General features: G+C 26.8%; 1 protein-coding gene across 1 annotated transcript in view; it reads right to left on the bottom strand.

Annotated features, from left to right (window-relative positions):
- The window catches only part of LOC111636871 (calnexin-like), a gene marked incomplete at its 3' end in the record, with an annotated part of 68,449 nt that extends 46,923 nt beyond the window's left edge, over positions 1–21,526 (bottom strand). The window contains exons 1-2 of the mRNA XM_023382264.1: positions 21,388–21,526; positions 2,165–2,257 (exon numbers count right to left, since the gene is read on the bottom strand). Of these exons, the coding sequence (XP_023238032.1) occupies positions 2,165–2,257; positions 21,388–21,393 (99 nt within the window). The remainder of the gene's footprint in view (positions 1–2,164; positions 2,258–21,387) is intronic.
- Positions 21,527–22,060: the final 534 nt, after the last annotated feature.

Raw genomic sequence — 22,060 nt, 5'->3', positions numbered from 1 at the left:
CCCCCCTATAATTACGGTCCCTATAATTACGATTCCTATAAAACTCAAAAAAAATATACGTATTTTGGAAATGTTGAGTCGGATTAGTCTAGAATCGATTAATTTTATGGAAGAAAACCTTTCAATCAGCCGTAGTCCGTAAACTTGACACGTGTTGGGCTGTGATTGGAACGACTCGTAAGAAATCGGATTCCTAAAGAATGGAACGTATCTATATCTTATAGGGGGGTCGACTGTACATGCAGATAGGCACCTCTGAATAAAATACCATAAGAGCAATTTGTTTTGACTATTGAAAAACTATATAATAGGTAACCTATTCTAGTCAACATAGACAAAGAAGAATGAATTTCTGGTACAGTCACAATCATCAACACATAAGCATATCAATATTAGTCTATAATAGAACTGATATGATAAAGAATAGTACATATTGATGAATATTTGTATGACAGATGTCTCTCAACAAAGAAGAAAATCCAGTTATCATTTAAACTGTTTGTTCACTTTTCATTTTAATATACTTTAAAAAATCTATATAGTTATTATCTATTGTCAATAATAAAAGCGAGACCTAAAATTTGCATTTCCAAGTGAAAAGGAGACTCCCCTTTGCCTTTTCCTAGAAGGAGGCAGCAAGGATTTAGAGCTTGTAAAAATTCATGTCCCACTTCCATTGTCAATATTATAGTCTACTCAGTCAAAAAGCAGTATATTTGGTGAGCTAGCAGATTTGGCTTATTTAGATAAGGTTCCAAGAAAATTTAATTAACAAAGTAAACAAAAGAACATTTGCACTCACCTCTTTATCGACAATAGTGTAATCTATTACAAATGTATAAATTTATTAAATTGTCTCTTAATAAATTTTTATGAATTTTACAAAATTATTAATAAACTGGAAAAAATTTAATTGGAAATTAACTATTTTTGTTACACAATTAAAATTATTAAAATAAAAATTAAAATGTACAATGTAAATAGTATTTTATAAATTATTCTTTATACAAATATCTCCAAAAACAATATTCCAATTAAAATAAAAATAAAAAAATATGAAAATGAACAATATTAAAGTAAAACAAAAACTAACAAAAAATGAGGCATAAAATGTAAGTAAATACATATAAATAAATTTACTATTTATGTTTATTAATTATCATTTTTTGCACTTTGTTTTAATTTTCAGACTAACTAATTAACACCTGCTCTCAAATTGAAGCCATAAAAGTCATATTTCCTAACCCTCTTTTTATGAAGTCAAACGGCTAAGCAATCAAGATGGTAACCTACCATTCTGGGGGACCTAGGATTGAATCTGGAAGGGGTCCCAAAAAAACCCCCCAAGAATTTTTCAGGCAGTGGTCCATTTGAATATGTCAGGCCCCATCCTTCACCCCCAGCCGCCCCATTGAGGGTCTGACTGAACCCATAATGAGAATTATTCTTTATTATCTTTTTTTAACTTTATATNAAAAAAGTATTATTTAGTGAAAAAAATTTTCACCCTAGAATGTCCACTTTTCCATGGAATTACCCATACATTTATTGCCTAACTAAATATACAAACATACTGTAATCAATTGAAATGACAAATGACTTAGTGTTAGTTAAAGCCCATTCCAGACAGCATGGATTTCACAAGATTAGTAAACAGGTTAAAAGCTGATTTAGTGTAAGATGGTAGTTATATTGGCTTACTATTGCTATTTGTTTATATTTTATCTAAAGACATAAATTCTATTGTATTTTCATGTTAACACTTTTAACTCAACTTATTTCACATCATAATTTCAAATTCTAAAGTGCTTGTTCTTTTATTTTAAACTTATGTTCCATTTAATGTATTTATGGCTGAAAATGACAAAATCAAAAACGTTTTTAAAAGTCTCTACTATCTGGTTACTCAGCAAGCAGTGATAAGAAGTCTAGTTATTTACAAATTTTAACAAAAATCAAACATATTTTCAAATAAAGAATTGTAATTTGTTCAGAATATTAATTTAGTTTTGTTTTTCAATTCTTATTCTCTTCAGAAGAGTTAAAATTAATTCATACCACTCTTGTTGTAATTAAAAAGTAATTTTTAAAAATTTTCAAATTTATTTGCATTGATCAGATATAATACAACTCTATACCACAGACAATATATAAATTTGCCTACCTTTTCTTCAACAGTTACATCATCATCTATATCGTCGGCTAACGTTGTACATAATAATATTAGTGCAATTACACAATAATAGCCTTTACTGACCTAGGAAAAAAAATTATTAAATTATNTCTATTTTCTGTCTACAATTTTTATTCAAATGGAAAATGTTCATTATATTACTATTAAATTTTTTTTATAAATAAATACATTTTTAAGGAGTAAGCTTCAGTCTCATTCTCAGCCAATTATCACATTTGACTGATTAATTTTCAGTGCCATCTGCCTACTTTTGAAAGAACTTTTTTGTTTTTAAATGAGTAGGTTGTTAATACATTGCCAATTATTTCATATTGTTTTGTTAACTACACTGTACTTGAAAGAATGTTTGATATGTGAATGTAATTGTAGCATAAGTCAATTTATCAGTTACTAATGGAAAAACACTATCACCAAAAATATCAAAATTATCATGCCTATTTGCTCAGAACTGCATCAGTATAGAATCACCAAAAAAGTAAATAATGCATGTTCTACATTAAAAAAGATGACATTGATTTAGGATAATGTTTTGTTAAAAAACTTGGAAATAGTTTACTGTGATAATTTTGATTACACTAAGTTACTAGAAAATGATTGTGGTATATACTTTGGATGAATTTGTCTGCTGTCTGATTTGACCTCTCAACTGGACACAAGACAAGAACCAGGCAGTTTGGTTCAAAACTAGATGGTTGGCAATAGGGTTTCTTTCCCGGGATTCTCGTCGTTTATTCCCTACAAGAAAAATCCTGGGAAATTTTATTTTTCCAGGAAATCTCGCATTTCAATAATAATTTACCATGTCAGGTTTTCTTTCTATTATTTATTATACAAAAAGTTGCATCTCGAAGACTCACCTAAGAGAGAAATTTTGAGGTTTCTTGCTGCATATTATTACCTATGTTTTACAAATCTCTACTTGTTAGTTCATGTAATAGCTATGTATTGTGTTTGCGCATCATTGAACAGTGGAGACTTGCTGAAAGTAAATATCACTCATCGCACTTTAGTTTATTTTTTATTTCATCACTTTAGTTTATTTTTTATTTCATCTTTAGATAAGTAAAATAGTATATTTTTTTCGTAATCATTAAAACTCCCAATGAAACGCTTTATTTTACTTTCATCTTATAATGTAGGAGAACATAAATTAATTGAGCCTAACGTGTCTGTATGGGTGAGATTGGCCCTACACTTTTAGTTACTTACTAGAAAATATATTAAATTATTCAAATTTATGATATTCCTGTATGATCTTTTTTATTCATATAAAACTCTATTTTACTATCGCATCCCAGAATTTCCCGGGATCCCGGGAAAAGAAATTATTTTTCCCATAATCCCGGTGGAGGCAAATTTCCTGAGAAATGAGAAACCCTAGTTGGCAACCTTAGCTATTATAGATAATTTAGATTAGTTATATTGATCACCCAAAACTAGGAGGCAACTATAAAAAGAGCAGAGGAAAAGAGTTCATAGTATCCAAGCATTTTTAATTTAAGAATCTTGTTTAGCCAATGAATGTAGTTGTTCATATATAAACATTTATAGCCCGATGATTACATCAAAGCAAAATGATTACTGGATTAAACCAGGCTACATTCCCACTACTAATAGTTATTAAATACTGAATAATTTGGCACTAGAGATAGGCGTTAGATGCCATCTCTTATTAAATTTAATAATTATAATAAAATTAATATTTAATACACAATTTAGAAATTTGTGAAAGAAAAGAATCTGCCCAGAACGAGACTCAAACCCACAGCTGTTGTTACTTATGTGACAGTTACATCAATTTTAAGTCAATTACATAGCCAGCAATGCAGTTCTTATTACCATCCTGAATATCAAGCAAGCAGACCCACTACAACACAATATAGACAGAATGCTAAGTAAGAGAGATTGATTTCTTTTATTATTGTGAAAACCCAGGCTATTATTTCTGTTAAATACATTAAATTATATAATTTATTATGGAAAGAAAGCAAAACATTAACAAAGAAAGCAAATTCTACAAGAAAGTTAACAAGATCTTACCAATGACTCATGAAGTTTTGCAGAAAATCTTGGATTGGACAATGGTCCAGCTCCCAGCATGATTTTTACCAAATCTGGACATACAGATGCAGTTGAAAGAGGAGAGAATAAAAGAAGGTGAGAGAAAATTAGAGAATTTATTCATTCATCACTCATTCTACAAGTGCAACCTTTTGCCTGTTGTTCTCTTGCCACCAGGTCTGTGGAATCGCGTAAAAATCTACCGACTCCAACCAGGGGCGGACTTGTTACTGAAAGAGACCCAGAAATTCTGATGTCATCACATGACCTCAGAATAAAAGATTCAATAAATAGAGTTCTAATAAAGATAGAATGTCTCTTAGCTTTGGAATATAGTTTTATTCCAAAGCTAAAAGACTTCTCTAAGTAATAGGCCTATATAAATATGTATTCGATAATTTTTACTTTTCTGGCTATTATATATAACAGAGGAAAAGTGTAGCGCTCGGTCAAAAAATGACCCCTCCCAAATTTTTATATTTTTGGGCTCAGGACACCTTGAAATTTCGAGATACGCAAAAGATTCGAGGTTTTTTTTCTATATGTGTGGATGTTAGGCTGTGTGGGGGGGGCATGATTTTGTTCACCATGTTTGAAGCCTAATAATTTCTGTGGTCAGAATCGGAGTCAGATGATTTAACACAAGTTAGTTATTAAGCGTCAAAGTGGTTTAACTAAATCGTGTCCCCACATACATTGTAGCATCTTAGGCGAGAACAACTTAACGGGTTTTACTGTACTATTATAAAATGGCAAAAAAGCTTTCTTTGAGGGTACAGACGAGTTTTATTTTATTTTTTTAAATTTTTAGCGCTAATAATGAGTAAAATATTTATTAAGAGATATGANCTGAATATGAATAAAATTTCTTCTCAATATTATAGTTTATCTCTATAAATATATTTATCAATATAGCGAAAATATGCTGAATGAGCGTACGATATAACCTACTCTAATATACAATGTAAGAATGTAGTAGACGGCTTCATTCATTATAGGCTAAAATATGAATCAATTTAGTAATGAATTTTATAAACTTTTCTAAATTACAATTAATTAATTATTTGAGAAATGCTTAAAATTAATAATCTACGACAAAAATTAAAGTAATTAGCTACCGTATAGGCTATAGCTACTTGTACAGTAAGTACTTCGCGGTATAAGTATATTTTTCGCTTAAATTTCAAGAAAATTACATTATTCATTTCGATTATAACCGGTTTGTATACAGACACATATTTCTGATCAACTTTATTAAAATTTTTCGTAACAATTTTACTCAATTTTGCCTTTTAATTGCAAAATTGAGATTAGGATTGTAAAGAATTGCCATTGCAAAGAATAGCTAAATTAAAAATAACAACAGTCACATTTTAAAGAAAGTAAAATATGTAGTCCTAATTGAATCACCAAAATAAAGGATAATAAATCAAAATATGATGCTTTTCGAAGTAAGAATGCAGACGATTTACGAGTAGAATTTCATTTCTTAAAACGTTTTTGAAGTGAAATAGAAAAGTTATATTAATAGCTATTCAAAATAAACTCGAATTTTTCCTAAATATCAAATAATTAAATAATATTTAATCCCTTTTCTAACTTTCATCAACCCCTAAGGACTCAATTATGAACCCATTGAAAAGTTGTGGTGTAAAGGATGATTGTGAAGGTTTAGAAAAAATTAAAATATTTTTAAAACAAATTTGATCAATATTAGATTATAAGAAATTCTCTCAAATTTATAATTTTTCCTATCACAAGTATTTTTAAAGATGCAAATGTTTTAAGATTTAAATCCACTGATTGATAATATAGTGATATAACTTAAATTCTAATATTTTGATCTACTTTATAGACCATTGTTACAATTAACATTTGCAATTTACTATAATTAACAGAATAATGACACAAACCAGCAAGGGGGTTATCCCTCTGTAATTTCTCCAAAAAAGGATTTCTTGGAAATAGTTGGGATTCCCACAAACTCCTCCTGAAAGTTAGCCCCTGAAAAGTAAATGTGAACCTTCTTGTTTGTTTTATTAGTTATAGCAATGCAACAACTTAGGTAATCTGCCTAAGAAAGATGACTTCCAGGAGGTCTTTTAAAGAGTGACTGGTCTCTATTTAGGTATTAAAGTTGTGGAGAAAACCTGGAAAACTCCATCTGACCAGCCCATCCTGACGACATAAACCCAGGGCCAAATTACCAGTGTTCAGGTAACAGAACTGCTTGCCCACTGGTAGGTGAGTAAACCTTCTTGATTAAGTAAATAAAATCTAGAACTTAAACAAATCCTTAGAATAAAGTTCCTACAATTATTATTTTTTATTTCCTAAATGATACTGTGAGAACCAAGGGGGTAGAACTTCAAGCTTTTCCCTGCTTACCGGCAGCTTATATCAGAGATGGCTATTTAGGAGGGCTAATGTGAGTGGGGAGGTACATGAGTAAGTTGACAGGTTCCCGAATAATTACACAGGTTGAACAATATGAACATATTTAATTAACTAACTTATACAAACAAATACAAATGAAAAAAGGTTACAATAATTCCATCTAATAAGACTTTACCTAACTACCTAAGAACTAACTCTAAATACTTAATACAATCGAATCTTAAATTATAATTGAGAGAGTAATGAGGATCGAGAGACAAAGTGCCAAATTGTGGGTAAGTGCTTAACTTTTCCCACTCTTGTTATATGGGAGGTTGGTAAAATGCTCTTGGATCGGCGATTCCTAATTATAGTCTCCTTCGGCTGGTAGTATGGTGCAACAGACGGTATGGCGGTATGGGTCTGGTATCCCCTTGATGTCCACTCTTCTATGTCCGCTTCTGTTGTGTCTGCCTGGAGGTGCAAATGCAACCCATTTTTATATACGGCTCGGCATGGGAATTATCGGGGAAAATCTTATGCAATCGCCTTTTGCGGCTAGCATTGTTTATGGTAATCGAACGGTTCCTTTGATTTCATCCACGAGAAAACTGTCATCTTAAATTATTGTCCTCTGGCAGCTAGAGTCAAAATGTCAGCGAAATCACTGTCGCTGCACCCACCAAACCACCAACAATAAAACAATCATCATTTTGGTGCTAACCAGCCCTCGTTGGTAAGTTGATACGTACAGTCTATCCCTATAGTTGACCTTATTTCTCCCCTCTAACTTGTAACTGATGAAGGTTCTTGCTAATTAGCCACTTATTTATATGTTGTATCAAAGGTGGCACTGAATAAAGTTCTTATGGTGAGGGGAGAATGTTCCATGACATTGAGAAGGTCACCTTTATAAGTGATGCAGTACAGTTAAAGGTCAAAAGGTCTATCCTTTACTTCAATGAGGGGGGAAAAAGAAATAATGATAAAAATAAAAACTACCGACATGTGAAAATTTACACAGGAATCCAAATTCTCACAATACTATTCCAAAATTTATCATATTTCAATTACAGTAATACCTCGCGAAAAATTTGTCTCAGTTTTTGTCAGTTGCCTCAGATTTTGTTGGTGTGCCCATGTGCTCACTGCTAATTTTGCAAAAACAAGGGACAACCATACATTTTTTCTGCTCAGAGTGGTATTGTTTCTTGTGTGACCATTACCCAGCACATCTAGCTAACCAATTCCATTGCTTTCCTTTCCTTTTAGTTCCATCATAGGACCAAAGAAAGATTCCAGAATCCAACCCTTCAAATGCCATGTTAAATGTTCATTTATTCATTACATTAGTCTTTTATATTCATTTTATATTCATTTCTTATTTGTTTTTAGTATTAAACACTATATTTATTCTCTATAAAATGTGTTTTTGGTATGTATTTTGGAGTGTCTAGAATGAATTAATTGGATTTACATTGATTCGTATGGAAAAAATTGCCTCGGTTTTCATCAGTTTCGGATTTCACCAATTCTTTTTGGACAGATTAGCGATAAAAACCGAGGTATCACTGTATCATAAAGACTATCAATTACAAAGATTTCAATCAAAATGAAATCTTTAATTTCTTTAAGAAATGAAATAGCTGATTGGTATCTGTTTCCAATTTGGAACAGAACCCAAACTATAATCAATTTTATTCTAAAAACTGAGATTAGGAAAATAATATAATGAAATAAATGGCAGAAGAGAAATAATATATAGGTTCTCTAATAATATTAGAAAATATATAGAAAGAGATCATCAATGAAAGTACAGAACTCTCCTGAAATAGGAACATAAGTACACAATATCCTTTATTTCTACATTTAGTTTTATCTGAATTCAAGCATTGCAAACTTTGTCGATATCATAATTTTACAAAGAAAATGCTGTGTAGTTAATTTACATTTTTTATGTTTTTTGAGATATCAAGACACAAAAGGCATCAAAATGAGTAGTGATTCAATAATTTGTTAAAACAAATTATTGAATCACTACTTGAATCATTTAAGCCATTATGATGATAATTACAAATTAATTTTATAAAGTTTAGATTGGTTTTCATTAACTACTCAAAATAACTTGTTTCAAATAAATATAATTTGGAAAATATATTCAAATACCAATAATAATAATAATAATAACAGCTTAGGACAATGACTTCACAACAGAATATTTCCTTAATGTCAACACAGTCTTTATAGAAAAGTTTAAACTATTGTTTGGTAAATTTTTGACTATCACTTTCTTTACAATTACTCTACAGATTATTGTTAAACAAAACCATTTAAATAGATAATTATAGAATTTTAACAGAACATTGCCATTATGCAATTCAAAACCTCTTGTCATTATGCCAAAACTTTCAAAGTGATTCATTCCAACTAAATAATGCAAAAGTAGAACAATTCTGTTGCATTCTTGTATTATTTTCTGTTTTAATACTCAATAACAACTTATAAGTGTGCATTGCAAATAAACTGATGATAAACTTTAAAATAAAAGGTTTAATTACTTAAATCTTGTATATTATAAAATTGGAAATATATTACCATATTATTATATTATATATTATATTTACTATATTAATTACTGTTCTAGTTTACAAAAATAAAAATCATATATTCTTTTCTTATTAAGGAAAATAACATCTAAAACAGTATTACTGAAAACAAAAATTATAAATACTTTCACTTATACACAAAATTACAGTATATTCTCAAATTCTATATATAATTTACATGAATGTAACATTCAATATAGTTCTTGTAATGTAAAATATCCTTAAATTCACAGCATGTTAAAAATTCTAAGAATATGCCTTTTAAGTATACGGCCACCTCTGTGTTGTCATGTTTCAATCCTCATTTAGTTCAGATGATGTAAACAAAAGTTAACATATGTCAGAACAGAAAATGAAGAATATTATCTAATACTAATAAATTTTAGCAAAACATTTAATTTTAAATTAAATGTCATTCTTATATGAAAAAAATGCAGTTAAATCACATATTTCTTATACTGCATAATTTTTTATATCTTAACAAGCTTTTCTAAGAAGAAAAAATAAATTTCATACCATTATACTCATTTCATTTTTTATACTGGTATTATTTTAGACAATATTTAAGATTTCATCAGATATTTTAAAAATAAAACTTAATAGATTTCTATTTATATCATCAGCTTTTAAAGGATTTAACAATGAGCTAATCTATATATAAATTTTTTTTTAAACTGACAAGATTTTTAAAAGCATCAATCTCATATAAAACCAGACTGTTAAAAGATAATTCTAAAATTATTCATTTTATCAAATCTCAGTTTTGTTTATGATTATGTATTCTAAAGTTTAATTATGAAATAAGAATAATGTAAAATTATCTTTATATTTATCTCAATAGAGAAACAACATGTAAACATATACAAATAAATGAAATTATGAAGAAATATTAATATTCTGAATATAATAGTTGAAATATATAGGTTACTATCATTTACAAATTAGTTTATAAACTGTAAAAAAAATAAATGAATGTGAATGAGTATTTAGATACATGCACATGTGCATGCAGGCATTTCCTAAAAGAATAAATTATAGTTTTTCAAAAAACTAATATAACAATGTTAACTATTTTATATTGATTGCATTATTTTAATCCTCAAAACTGCTATTAATAATAGAATAAAAATGTTTCATATACTATTGAAATGCTTTACAATCTGCTAAACTAAAAAAAACTTCCCGAGGATTTTTTTAAAAACCTAAAGTTTTTGGCTTTTTTTCAGTAACTTATCACACAAGAAATTCCTTCTGTGATAAGTTACTGAAGAAAAGCCAAAAACTTTAGGTTTTTAAAAAATCCACACAAACCTGTAATAGAACAATTAATTAAATACTTCCTGATTTTAATTGGGGTAAGTAATTTAAAGATATTACACAATTTGGACTAAAGTAGACATTTAAGCTGTCATCTAGTATTAAATATGATAATTACCAGAATATATAAATTAAAATTTCTGGTGAACTATGCTGTATTTAATTTTTAAATTCTGATTTATTAATAGAAATTACTAGGGTAAACTGGAATAATCAATCTAACATAATTTCATTAATAATTGTAATGAATTAAAACAAGACAGTTTACTGAGAAAAATTAAATAGAATACTGTTTTGAGTTTGTTATATAATATCCCAATTTATTGACTGAAAAGCAAAATAATACAGATACTTCAAGAAACCATTTACTCTGCTTTGTAATTTAATTTAATATTCATTTTTATTTAAGACCAAGTAATGAAAATAAGCATCCACTAAGGTTCTGTTTTAATTATTACAGTTTCTAAATGAATAATACAAGTTTTAACAACAACAGCAGGAATTATCAGCAGATAATAAATATTCCTTATTACTTCTGATAAATATTTTGCAAAACAGGTTCAAAAATTATTAATGTCTAGATAAAAGCAATATACATCAAGTTTGCCAAGAACTGAAGAGAATAATTATAGAAAGTAAAATACATTCCAAGACATAACATACAAATAACACTACCTTTGCCGAGAAAATATTTGTATATTATGTTTTGTGGTTTGCTGAGTACTTTCTAATATAATAATATACATTCCAAGAACAAAAATTTCATTTGCAGACCACACCAGTACTAAATAATTTTGTTTTGAAGAATATAATCAATTTAATTTTTAACTACTTTACAATTTCTAAAAATCTCAACATTCATCAAAATTATGACTTCAGTAAACAATATCACAGTATCATTTTAACACTTTTTAAATAATTTACCAGCAAGCATACTGTGCCAGAGTATATAGTAGTTATAAGCTATGTGATTTGAACTGTTAGTAAGGTAAAAGTACAATACTATGATCTCTAAAGTCTATTTAGTCTTTAAATAAGAAACGATCTCTTTTAAACTGGCTGTCCAAAAATAAAAAATTACATTTACCTACCCAAAAGAAATCTAGACAATGAACCTTGATTCATTTGGTCTTGGTTAATTGAATCTATGATTTTAACTAGATAAAAATATATAATTGAGTTAATTTGTAATTACTATTATTTTATCAAACTTAATTGTAAAATATACCAAAACAATAAGTTTTTTAAAATTTAATATAAGAATTTGTTTTCTTTTCATTAATTTAAAATGAATAATTTTCACTTCATTAGTAAAATCTGCATTCTATTGTTAATAACCATTACAAATATGTAAAAATAATTATACACGACAAAAAATATGTGGCAAGTGATCAGTTATCTACATATACACAACTCCATAAACACAATTAGTTTTAATTAAAGCCACACAACATGCTGAATTATCAGGCTATAATAAGGCTAAGTAACTTTATAAGTAAATTTTACTTAGCTTTATTATAGCCCAATAATTCAGCACATCATCTGACTTTGTCAGTATATCTGATGAGTATAGTAAAACAACAGAAATCAATATATCTGATAAAATTTCACGATTCCAATGTCATTTCCATATATTGATTTTTCTGGAATAATGTTTTATCAATTATAGCAAAAAAACTCAATATAAAATTTCTATGTTATTATTGTTTGCATTGTATCTAGTAGAATCCATTATCACTTTTGATGATTGGCTATTTTATCCAATATTTTTACTAGATTTGTCACAGTGGTTAGACACAGAAGTAAGGAGTAAAAGTTGTTTTCTGTGTTTAACCGTCGTGACAAATCTAGTAAAAATAATGGATAGAATAGCATCACCAAAAACGATGAAATTTCTAATTACAAATGTCTAAAAAATTTTGTTAAAAATAATCCATAATTGCTACAGTACAACACTCAATTACATAACCTTGATTAGCAGCAAAAGGGGTTTATTCAACCGGAAAACTGTCTTTGATCATTTTTAGTGATCATCAAGTTGATGTTCCAAAAATTGAACATTTACATATACTAACAGACAGACAGAAATAATTAAAGGCCAAACATGTTTAAATGTAAAAAATAGAATTTTACATTCTGGTACATTGCTGTGATCAAAAATGTTAGTTTTCCAGTTGAATAAATCTTTTTGTTGTGCCATTCAAAGTTGTGTGTGATTGAGTGTTTATTAAAATTTTTTTTAAAATTCTACCAAGTTAGATTAAATTTATTATTATATTTCTTTTAATATAAAACTGATTAAAGTAAATGAATTAATGCAGAGCAAGCATGTCAACAATTATTTTGTCTAGAAAAATAAACATTTTTAAATGAAATTTGAATTCAATAAAATTTATAGTAAAAGTCTTTTCTTTGGCAAATTGTTTTCTTTAATGCTGGCAAAACAACTTAACAATTTTGTTAATAAAAATATAAAAATGTTTAAAATATTGAATCTAATAAATAAATGTCTACCTAATTTAAATTCTGACTGATGATTTATTTTTGCTGAAAGCAGGTTTTTTTTTTTTTTTTTTTTTTTTTTTTTTTTTTTTTTTTTTTTTTTTTTTTTTTTTTTTTTTTTTTTTTTTTTTTTTTTTTTTTTTTTTTTTTTTTTTTTTTTTTTTTTTTTTTTTTTTTTTTTTTTTTTTTTTTTTTTTTTTTTTTTTTTTTTTTTTTTTTTTTTTTTTTTTTTTTTTTTTTTTTTTTTTTTTTTTTTTTTTTTTTTTTTTTTTTTTTTTTTTTTTTTTTTTTTTTTTTTTTTTTTTTTTTTTTTTTTTTTTTTTTTTTTTTTTTTTTTTTTTTTTTTTTTTTTTTTTTTTTTTTTTTTTTTTTTTTTTTTTTTTTTTTTTTTTTTTTTTTTTTTTTTTTTTTTTTTTTTTTTTTTTTTTTTTTTTTTTTTTTTTTTTTTTTTTTTTTTTTTTTTTTTTTTTTTTTTTTTTTTTTTTTTTTTTTTTTTTTTTTTTTTTTTTTTTTTTTTTTTTTTTTTTTTTTTTTTTTTTTTTTTTTTTTTTTTTTTTTTTTTTTTTTTTTTTTTTTTTTTTTTTTTTTTTTTTTTTTTTTTTTTTTTTTTTTTTTTTTTTTTTTTTTTTTTTTTTTTTTTTTTTTTTTTTTTTTTTTTTTTTTTTTTTTTTTTTTTTTTTTTTTTTTTTTTTTTTTTTTTTTTTTTTTTTTTTTTTTTTTTTTTTTTTTTTTTTTTTTTTTTTTTTTTTTTTTTTTTTTTTTTTTTTTTTTTTTTTTTTTTTTTTTTTTTTTTTTTTTTTTTTTTTTTTTTTTTTTTTTTTTTTTTTTTTTTTTTTTTTTTTTTTTTTTTTTTTTTTTTTTTTTTTTTTTTTTTTTTTTTTTTTTTTTTTTTTTTTTTTTTTTTTTTTTTTTTTTTTTTTTTTTTTTTTTTTTTTTTTTTTTTTTTTTTTTTTTTTTTTTTTTTTTTTTTTTTTTTTTTTTTTTTTTTTTTTTTTTTTTTTTTTTTTTTTTTTTTTTTTTTTTTTTTTTTTTTTTTTTTTTTTTTTTTTTTTTTTTTTTTTTTTTTTTTTTTTTTTTTTTTTTTTTTTTTTTTTTTTTTTTTTTTTTTTTTTTTTTTTTTTTTTTTTTTTTTTTTTTTTTTTTTTTTTTTTTTTTTTTTTTTTTTTTTTTTTTTTTTTTTTTTTTTTTTTTTTTTTTTTTTTTTTTTTTTTTTTTTTTTTTTTTTTTTTTTTTTTTTTTTTTTTTTTTTTTTTTTTTTTTTTTTTTTTTTTTTTTTTTTTTTTTTTTTTTTTTTTTTTTTTTTTTTTTTTTTTTTTTTTTTTTTTTTTTTTTTTTTTTTTTTTTTTTTTTTTNTTTTTTTTCGTAATCATTAAAACTCCCAATGAAACGCTTTATTTTACTTTCATCTTATAATGTAGGAGAACATAAATTAATTGAGCCTAACATGTCCGTATGGGTGAGATTGGCCCTACACTTTTAGTTACTTACTAGAAAATATATTAAATTATTCAAATTTATGATATTCCTGTATGATCTTTTTTATTCATATAAAACTCTATTTTACTATCGCATCCCAGAATTTCCCGGGATCCCGGGAAAAGAAATTATTTTTCCCATAATCCCGGTGGAGGCAAATTTCCTGAGAAATGAGAAACCCTAGTTGGCAACCTTAGCTATTATAGATAATTTAGATTAGTTATATTGATCACCCAAAACTAGGAGGCAACTATAAAAAGAGCAGAGGAAAAGAGTTCATAGTATCCAAGCATTTTTAATTTAAGAATCTTGTTTAGCCAATGAATGTAGTTGTTCATATATAAACATTTATAGCCCGATGATTACATCAAAGCAAAATGATTACTGGATTAAACCAGGCTACATTCCCACTACTAATAGTTATTAAATACTGAATAATTTGGCACTAGAGATAGGCGTTAGATGCCATCTCTTATTAAATTTAATAATTATAATAAAATTAATATTTAATACACAATTTAGAAATTTGTGAAAGAAAAGAATCTGCCCAGAACGAGACTCAAACCCACAGCTGTTGTTACTTATGTGACAGTTACATCAATTTTAAGTCAATTACATAGCCAGCAATGCAGTTCTTATTACCATCCTGAATATCAAGCAAGCAGACCCACTACAACACAATATAGACAGAATGCTAAGTAAGAGAGATTGATTTCTTTTATTATTGTGAAAACCCAGGCTATTATTTCTGTTAAATACATTAAATTATATAATTTATTATGGAAAGAAAGCAAAACATTAACAAAGAAAGCAAATTCTACAAGAAAGTTAACAAGATCTTACCAATGACTCATGAAGTTTTGCAGAAAATCTTGGATTGGACAATGGTCCAGCTCCCAGCATGATTTTTACCAAATCTGGACATACAGATGCAGTTGAAAGAGGAGAGAATAAAAGAAGGTGAGAGAAAATTAGAGAATTTATTCATTCATCACTCATTCTACAAGTGCAACCTTTTGCCTGTTGTTCTCTTGCCACCAGGTCTGTGGAATCGCGTAAAAATCTACCGACTCCAACCAGGGGCGGACTTGTTACTGAAAGAGACCCAGAAATTCTGATGTCATCACATGACCTCAGAATAAAAGATTCAATAAATAGAGTTCTAATAAAGATAGAATGTCTCTTAGCTTTGGAATATAGTTTTATTCCAAAGCTAAAAGACTTCTCTAAGTAATAGGCCTATATAAATATGTATTCGATAATTTTTACTTTTCTGGCTATTATATATAACAGAGGAAAAGTGTAGCGCTCGGTCAAAAAATGACCCCTCCCAAATTTTTATATTTTTGGGCTCAGGACACCTTGAAATTTCGAGATATGCAAAAGATTCGAGGTTTTTTTCTATATGTGTGGATGTTAGGCTGTGTGAGGGGGGCATGATTTTGTTCACCATGTTTGAAGCCTAATAATTTCTGTGGTCAGAATCGGAGTCAGATGATTTAACACAAGTTAGTTATTAAGCGTCAAAGTGGTTTAACTAAATCGTGTCCCCACATACATTGTAGCATCTTAGGCGAGAACAACTTAACGGGTTTTACTGTACTATTATAAAATGGCAAAAAAGCTTTCTTTGAGGGTACAGACGAGTTTTATTTTATTTTTTTAAATTTTTAGCGCTAATAATGAGTAAAATATTTATTAAGAGATATGACACATGACCACTTTTATGTCTTCACCCTGTCGACCTTTAATTAAGAGCCAAAATTTAATAGTATTAATGCCCCTTTATACACAAGCTACAGTGCCACATTTTGTTTCTTAAACTTTACCCATTCTGAGATATTGTTTAATATCTCAGAACAGAAAATAAACAAATTAAACGCCAACACACACACACGCGTGCAAATTTTCCCCTTTATTGACTTTTTTGAGGGGTTCAGGAGGTCTCCAAACATGTATGTTTGCAAAAAAAGAAAAACTTGGATGGTCAAATTTGACATGATTCCAATACTTTTCCGTTTTATATACATAAAAAGTTGGTAAGTAAAAAGGAGTCGGAGTCGGCAGATTTTTTGATGACTGCAACTAAAACACCAAAACTCCACGACTCCGACTCCACAGCCCTGCTTGCCACAATGCCCAAGGATAGTCTGAGCATGTCACATTGTCTTATCACTTTAAGCAGAACTGTTTATCTAAGAACTGTTCCTCTCCAATACTACGAGATAAGCATTGAGTGACCATTGAGAAGAAGCTCTAATATTTCAAAGGTATTTATATCAACACACAAACCAATTGAATCTCTCTCTGTAGGGAGATAAATATATGCAGACCTTTGATGATAAAATGTTAGTTATTTGCTTATATGTTGTTATATCCTTGAATGTTTTAGATATTGAATTGATGAATGTATTAGGTGTTAATTATTTGTGTTAAATAAATTGCTTTAATGTTAAATTAGTATCCAAGTGCTTCACTTCCAGGTTGTCATCTTTTGACTTCCTCCTTTGTTCTCTTACTCCAAGTCTCCATATTCGACCGCTGATGCGTGTAAAGAAAGGTTTAACATGAGCCAAAAGTCAAACGATGTCAGAACATCCTGATCCAAGGGCCAATAAAATTTTTTTCTTGTTAAACTATGTGAATACAAAATCATACTAATTCCTTTTTTATTACAGCAGTGCAATTATGCTATGCACCTGCTACACATACTAAATACACCAATAAGGACTGTGGTGTTTCTTACTAACCAATGTTGACAGGAGGAAAAAACAAAGCAAATTTTTATTTAGTACTTATGAAACCGTGCCGGTAATTGTTTTGCAACTCTAACACCAACTATATAGTGTATTCACTTAAATACAAGGCACATCGCATCATTAATTTTTATTTTTATCAACTAAATAAAAATTAATGATGAGATTTGCCTTGTGGCTAAGTGAATACACTATATAGTTGGTGTTCAAATTGCAAAGCAACCAAAGTTTTTCTCTCCTTGTATACAAATCAAACCTCTGACTACTAAAACTTATTGTAGTAATCCAAACTGATTGAGGATGATGTATGTAATATATTTTTCATTATTTTCATACAATTGTAAATAAATAATATTATTATATAATCGGCAGACACTAAGCAAAACTATTGTTATAAAAAGTTAAAATTTAAAATTTATAAGATATTTTAAAAAAATACTTGATTTGGTTAGTTAATTAATGATTAATTGTATAATCATATCATTATAATAATTGTAATAGCAATGGTTGTTTAAGTTATCATCATTTACCTTTGAAGATCAAATGGACAAACTTGCCTAATCCTTGAATGATCCAAAAAGATAAATACTTTAAAATTACAGAAAATGTAACATATTAATATTTTTAAAATTGTTTCTCTATATCCAATAACTTTTCACAATGTTTTTCTTATTAAAATATATTAAACAGTACAAATTACAGTAATTTTCAATTCAATATTAATGGTTAATTATTCTGCATTAAACTTTCTGGTCTATAGCAGTCTCACTTATTTACAGTTTTAGCTGTTATTCTAAGGTAGACTTAGAATAACAGCTTAGACACATCTATAGTCAATGCAGGAAGTACAGTACATTTAATAAAAAAAAAACCATCATTTCCACAAAGTGATATACATTGTAATATATTTCAATGTTTTGTAAAATGATTGCTGGCAGAATGTTATTGGCTTGTAAAACTTTTGATACTGCTAGGTCAAAAATACATAGAATCACCAAAATAAGTTGCCAAATGTTTGAAGCTTTTTTTTATATCTTAGTTGGTGTGATTGATATACATCAGACTTTTTTCAAATCTAAAAAAATTTATTATAATTAAAAAAATTTTTAATGTTTATTCTATTAATTGTTTAATGTTAACAAAAGTACAAAGTAACAAATCCCAAATATAATGACAAATATTGTTGATTTTTTTTCCAATGTTTTGAAAATAACAAAAATATCTGTCTGCACAGGCATTTGCAAAGACTAACTTCCAATGCAGGAAGTATTAAATATAGAAATATATCAATTAACCAATACATCTTAACACTGGATAAAGTTTAAATAATGCTAACTTCTCTCATTGTTAAAGGTGCATTGATTGATTCAGTTGAGTAACCACAGTGACTAGTTCATCCTTCCCATAGAAATATACCAAAAGTAAAGAAATACTCTCTAGAAACACTTCAGAGTGGCAATTTCTATAATTTTAATTCAAAGTTTAATCCTTTAAGTCAATTAATTAAAAAGAATGAAATCAAAGAAATTTGTTGCAAAATGTTTTAAAAATAAGTAATACGCAACTATATTTTATTCTATTTTAATAATAAGATCTATTCAAATCATGCCAAATTATACAAACTTTCCTTTTATTACAATACAAGGAAAATACTTAAATCTTGTTTATAACAAAATAACAATTGTACATCTAATGAAAAATATACAATAATTATATTTATAATTCTAGGATGAATTTTATATTTTTAACATGCAATGTACAGGCATGCATGGCCTATTTTTAAAGTGTAAGCTCAAAATATAAATTTATCTAAATAATTCAATATAACCGAATTATTGTTAATAATACTAATTTAACATAAATTCACTTTTTCATAATTTTCAGTACAATAAGCAGAAAAAATCATTAACATAAGTTTAAAAATATCTGTAAATTTTATTTAATGAAGGAGTAAAGCAGACAATAGCTAATACGTATATATACTGTAGTATTATCTTTAAAATTGTAAATTTTTTCATTGTATTCTATAAATATATCCAACTTCCTTGATACACATTTTTAAAACAATTTTATCAAAATCCTGCCAAGAACTCTTCTTACACATTTTTAAAAAATTTTTTCCCATTTTTTATTAAGGAGATTTAGAGGTTAAATGAAATTTTAATCCAAATAAGATGTTTTAGATTATAAATTTGCATATCTTTGAAGTAATGATGATTCAACAATTTATTGGCCTACATCGTAATTCTAGAATATTTAATTACTATGTATATTTTATCTATTTTCTTCTCTTGACTTTTTTATAGAAACTTATAAATTTAGAATAATTGAAATTTTAGTGAAAAATATTTTTATCACAGAATTAAGAGAGAAAATTTTTAGTAGTCATTTGTGTAAATTTCTAAGATAAATTCAGAACCAAATTTTAAATTTTAGTAAATTTTAGGATGGAAAAGTCAATTTTTGTCAGGTTAACTGCTATAGTATATATTTAATATACCCAAAAACTAAATTTCTTCTTGTTTTTACACTTAATACCTCATTACTTTCCTATATGAAGCTGTGAACTTTTATTTTACTTACAATTTCAAACCTTTTTATACAAATATATCTTCATTCTGGTCAATTCTTCATCATGTTCAACTGTTGAGCACGTTCTACACTTTTCTGATTTATCATTTATTATTTTTCTTTCACTATTATCATGTGTGTAAAGAAACTTTTCATTGCCATACAAAACTAAATAAGCCAAAACAGTTGATATATTAGATCATTTTCATAAATACAAAAAAATCCAAACAACCCAGAGCTAACAAAATTGAAATATAGGTATTACTGGTATTTCTATACTTAGCAAAAGTTCATAAATTGAGTCACAGAAATGTTTTGGACGTGTGAAATCAAATGAATCAAAACCGATCATTTTAGATTTACAATGGAAAGAAGCTAGTTTCATTTCCCGTTATGATTATAACAATTTGTTAATACTGAAGAAAATCATCAATCTGGTTGGAATATACGTTTTCGCCGAGCACTTATCAACAACAAAAATAATTAGAATAATTATAAGATAGTTTTAGATTGCAAACATAGTTTATTTTTATTGTAATCATACTTGATTTTCAATTTAATTTTATAATATTTGTAACCTTCGATCAATTTAAATTTACGCACAGCTTCATCCATAAAAAAAGTTAAATTAATTTACACTGCAAAAATCTGTTAACTTTTTGATAATTTTGATATTTTCCCTATCAGTTACTTTGCCATCTGGCGTGTCACTAAATAACACATCATTGCAAGTTTAATACCTCGTTAATGAATTTTTCCACCCTTTACTTCCTTTAACGCGTAAACACGTAGCACCTTCACTCTCAATACACCAGTTAATTTTTTGGGAATTATCACATCCACGTTAATTGAGTAAGACCCATAAATTACGGATCACGCACCTTTACTCCTCCCGAAAAAAGTTTTTTCGAGGGAGTAAGGATATACGATTGCCAAACTTTAGTGCAAATACCTACTTTATTGCAGAATACGAGGAAAAATCAAGTCACTTATAGGGAAGGTCGCGTATAAACTTAAAGCTGAATTTCGAAATTCGGGATGATTTTTGTACCGTAAAAAGGAAACTTTTGGACGTATTTAAACACAATTTTTGAATAACTTTTTACCTTCTTTAATTGTTTGTTAAATTGAATACAGTACCAATTATAATGAACATTTGTTAAGATAATATATATGATCAATTTTACAGCCAAATTTTAAAGATCTCAGTGAAAATTTGATCCTTTCCAATATAATAAGCCACAGAACAGTTTAATTTAAAGCTTTTTATTGCGTTTTTACCTTCTCTAACTCATTTACTTACCGAAATGGACGCATTTAATTACAGAATATCAATTTCTAAGCCAATCAGAGAGCAAAGTAAGCGAATGAATCTAGTCGAAAGCAATTTATAGATCGAATTTAATCTAGAAAATACGTTTTAATGGAGTTGAATTCAATTGACTCGATATTAAATATATCTTTTGTTTTTATATAAATAAAATGTATCAGCGAGATATTTCAGTACGTTTTTAAAGTGTAAACTTACCTTCATGTTATTTTTTTCCTAAATTAGTTAAAGATAATTTAATCACAAGTGCATCGTCTTTTTCCTGATTTACTAAAGAGAACGACCGGCTTCCAGATCCTTCTCAAAGTCGTGGTTGGATCTGATTGGTTAACACCAACCATCGATATCGTGTGTGTGGATATATATGATTTCAATCGTTTGATAAAAATTTTAATTTACTTAAAACGAGAAATTAATATATTATTATTATTATTTAGTAATTTTTATGAAATATGGTAATATTATGATAAAAATATTAATTTTTTGTGATTATCGTTTTGGTTATGACCGATTATACTACTACTACTACGTCAATATGACGTCTTTTGTGTATTTTTGTATTCAGAAAATCTTTAAATGACGTCAAATTGACGTATAGATTAAAATTTTCTCTCGCGATATATTCGATTGTGGGATATTTTAAATAAGAATCGAACTCGGACTCTCCAGCCCGCTACCGTGGCATGTAAAGGAGTGTAAGAAATATTTTTAAAATTTAATAATAATATCTATTGACGTGATCAAAAAAGTAAAATAAACTACAAGAAATCAAATCGGCATAATGGCGATAATTCTTAGTGCTTAGCGGGGAGCCCGTAAATTGGGGTATCTGCCCCGCTTTTCGTTTCGGTCCCCCTTTTTTCTAATCCCT

The sequence above is a fragment of the Centruroides sculpturatus genome, unplaced genomic scaffold (genome assembly GCF_000671375.1).
Source record: "Centruroides sculpturatus isolate CEXI.00-Female unplaced genomic scaffold, Cexi_2.0 scaffold836, whole genome shotgun sequence".
Classification (NCBI taxonomy): domain Eukaryota; kingdom Metazoa; phylum Arthropoda; class Arachnida; order Scorpiones; family Buthidae; genus Centruroides; species Centruroides sculpturatus.
The sequence above is the reverse complement of the archived record's forward strand: the minus strand, read 5'-3'. Positions and strand labels throughout refer to the sequence as shown.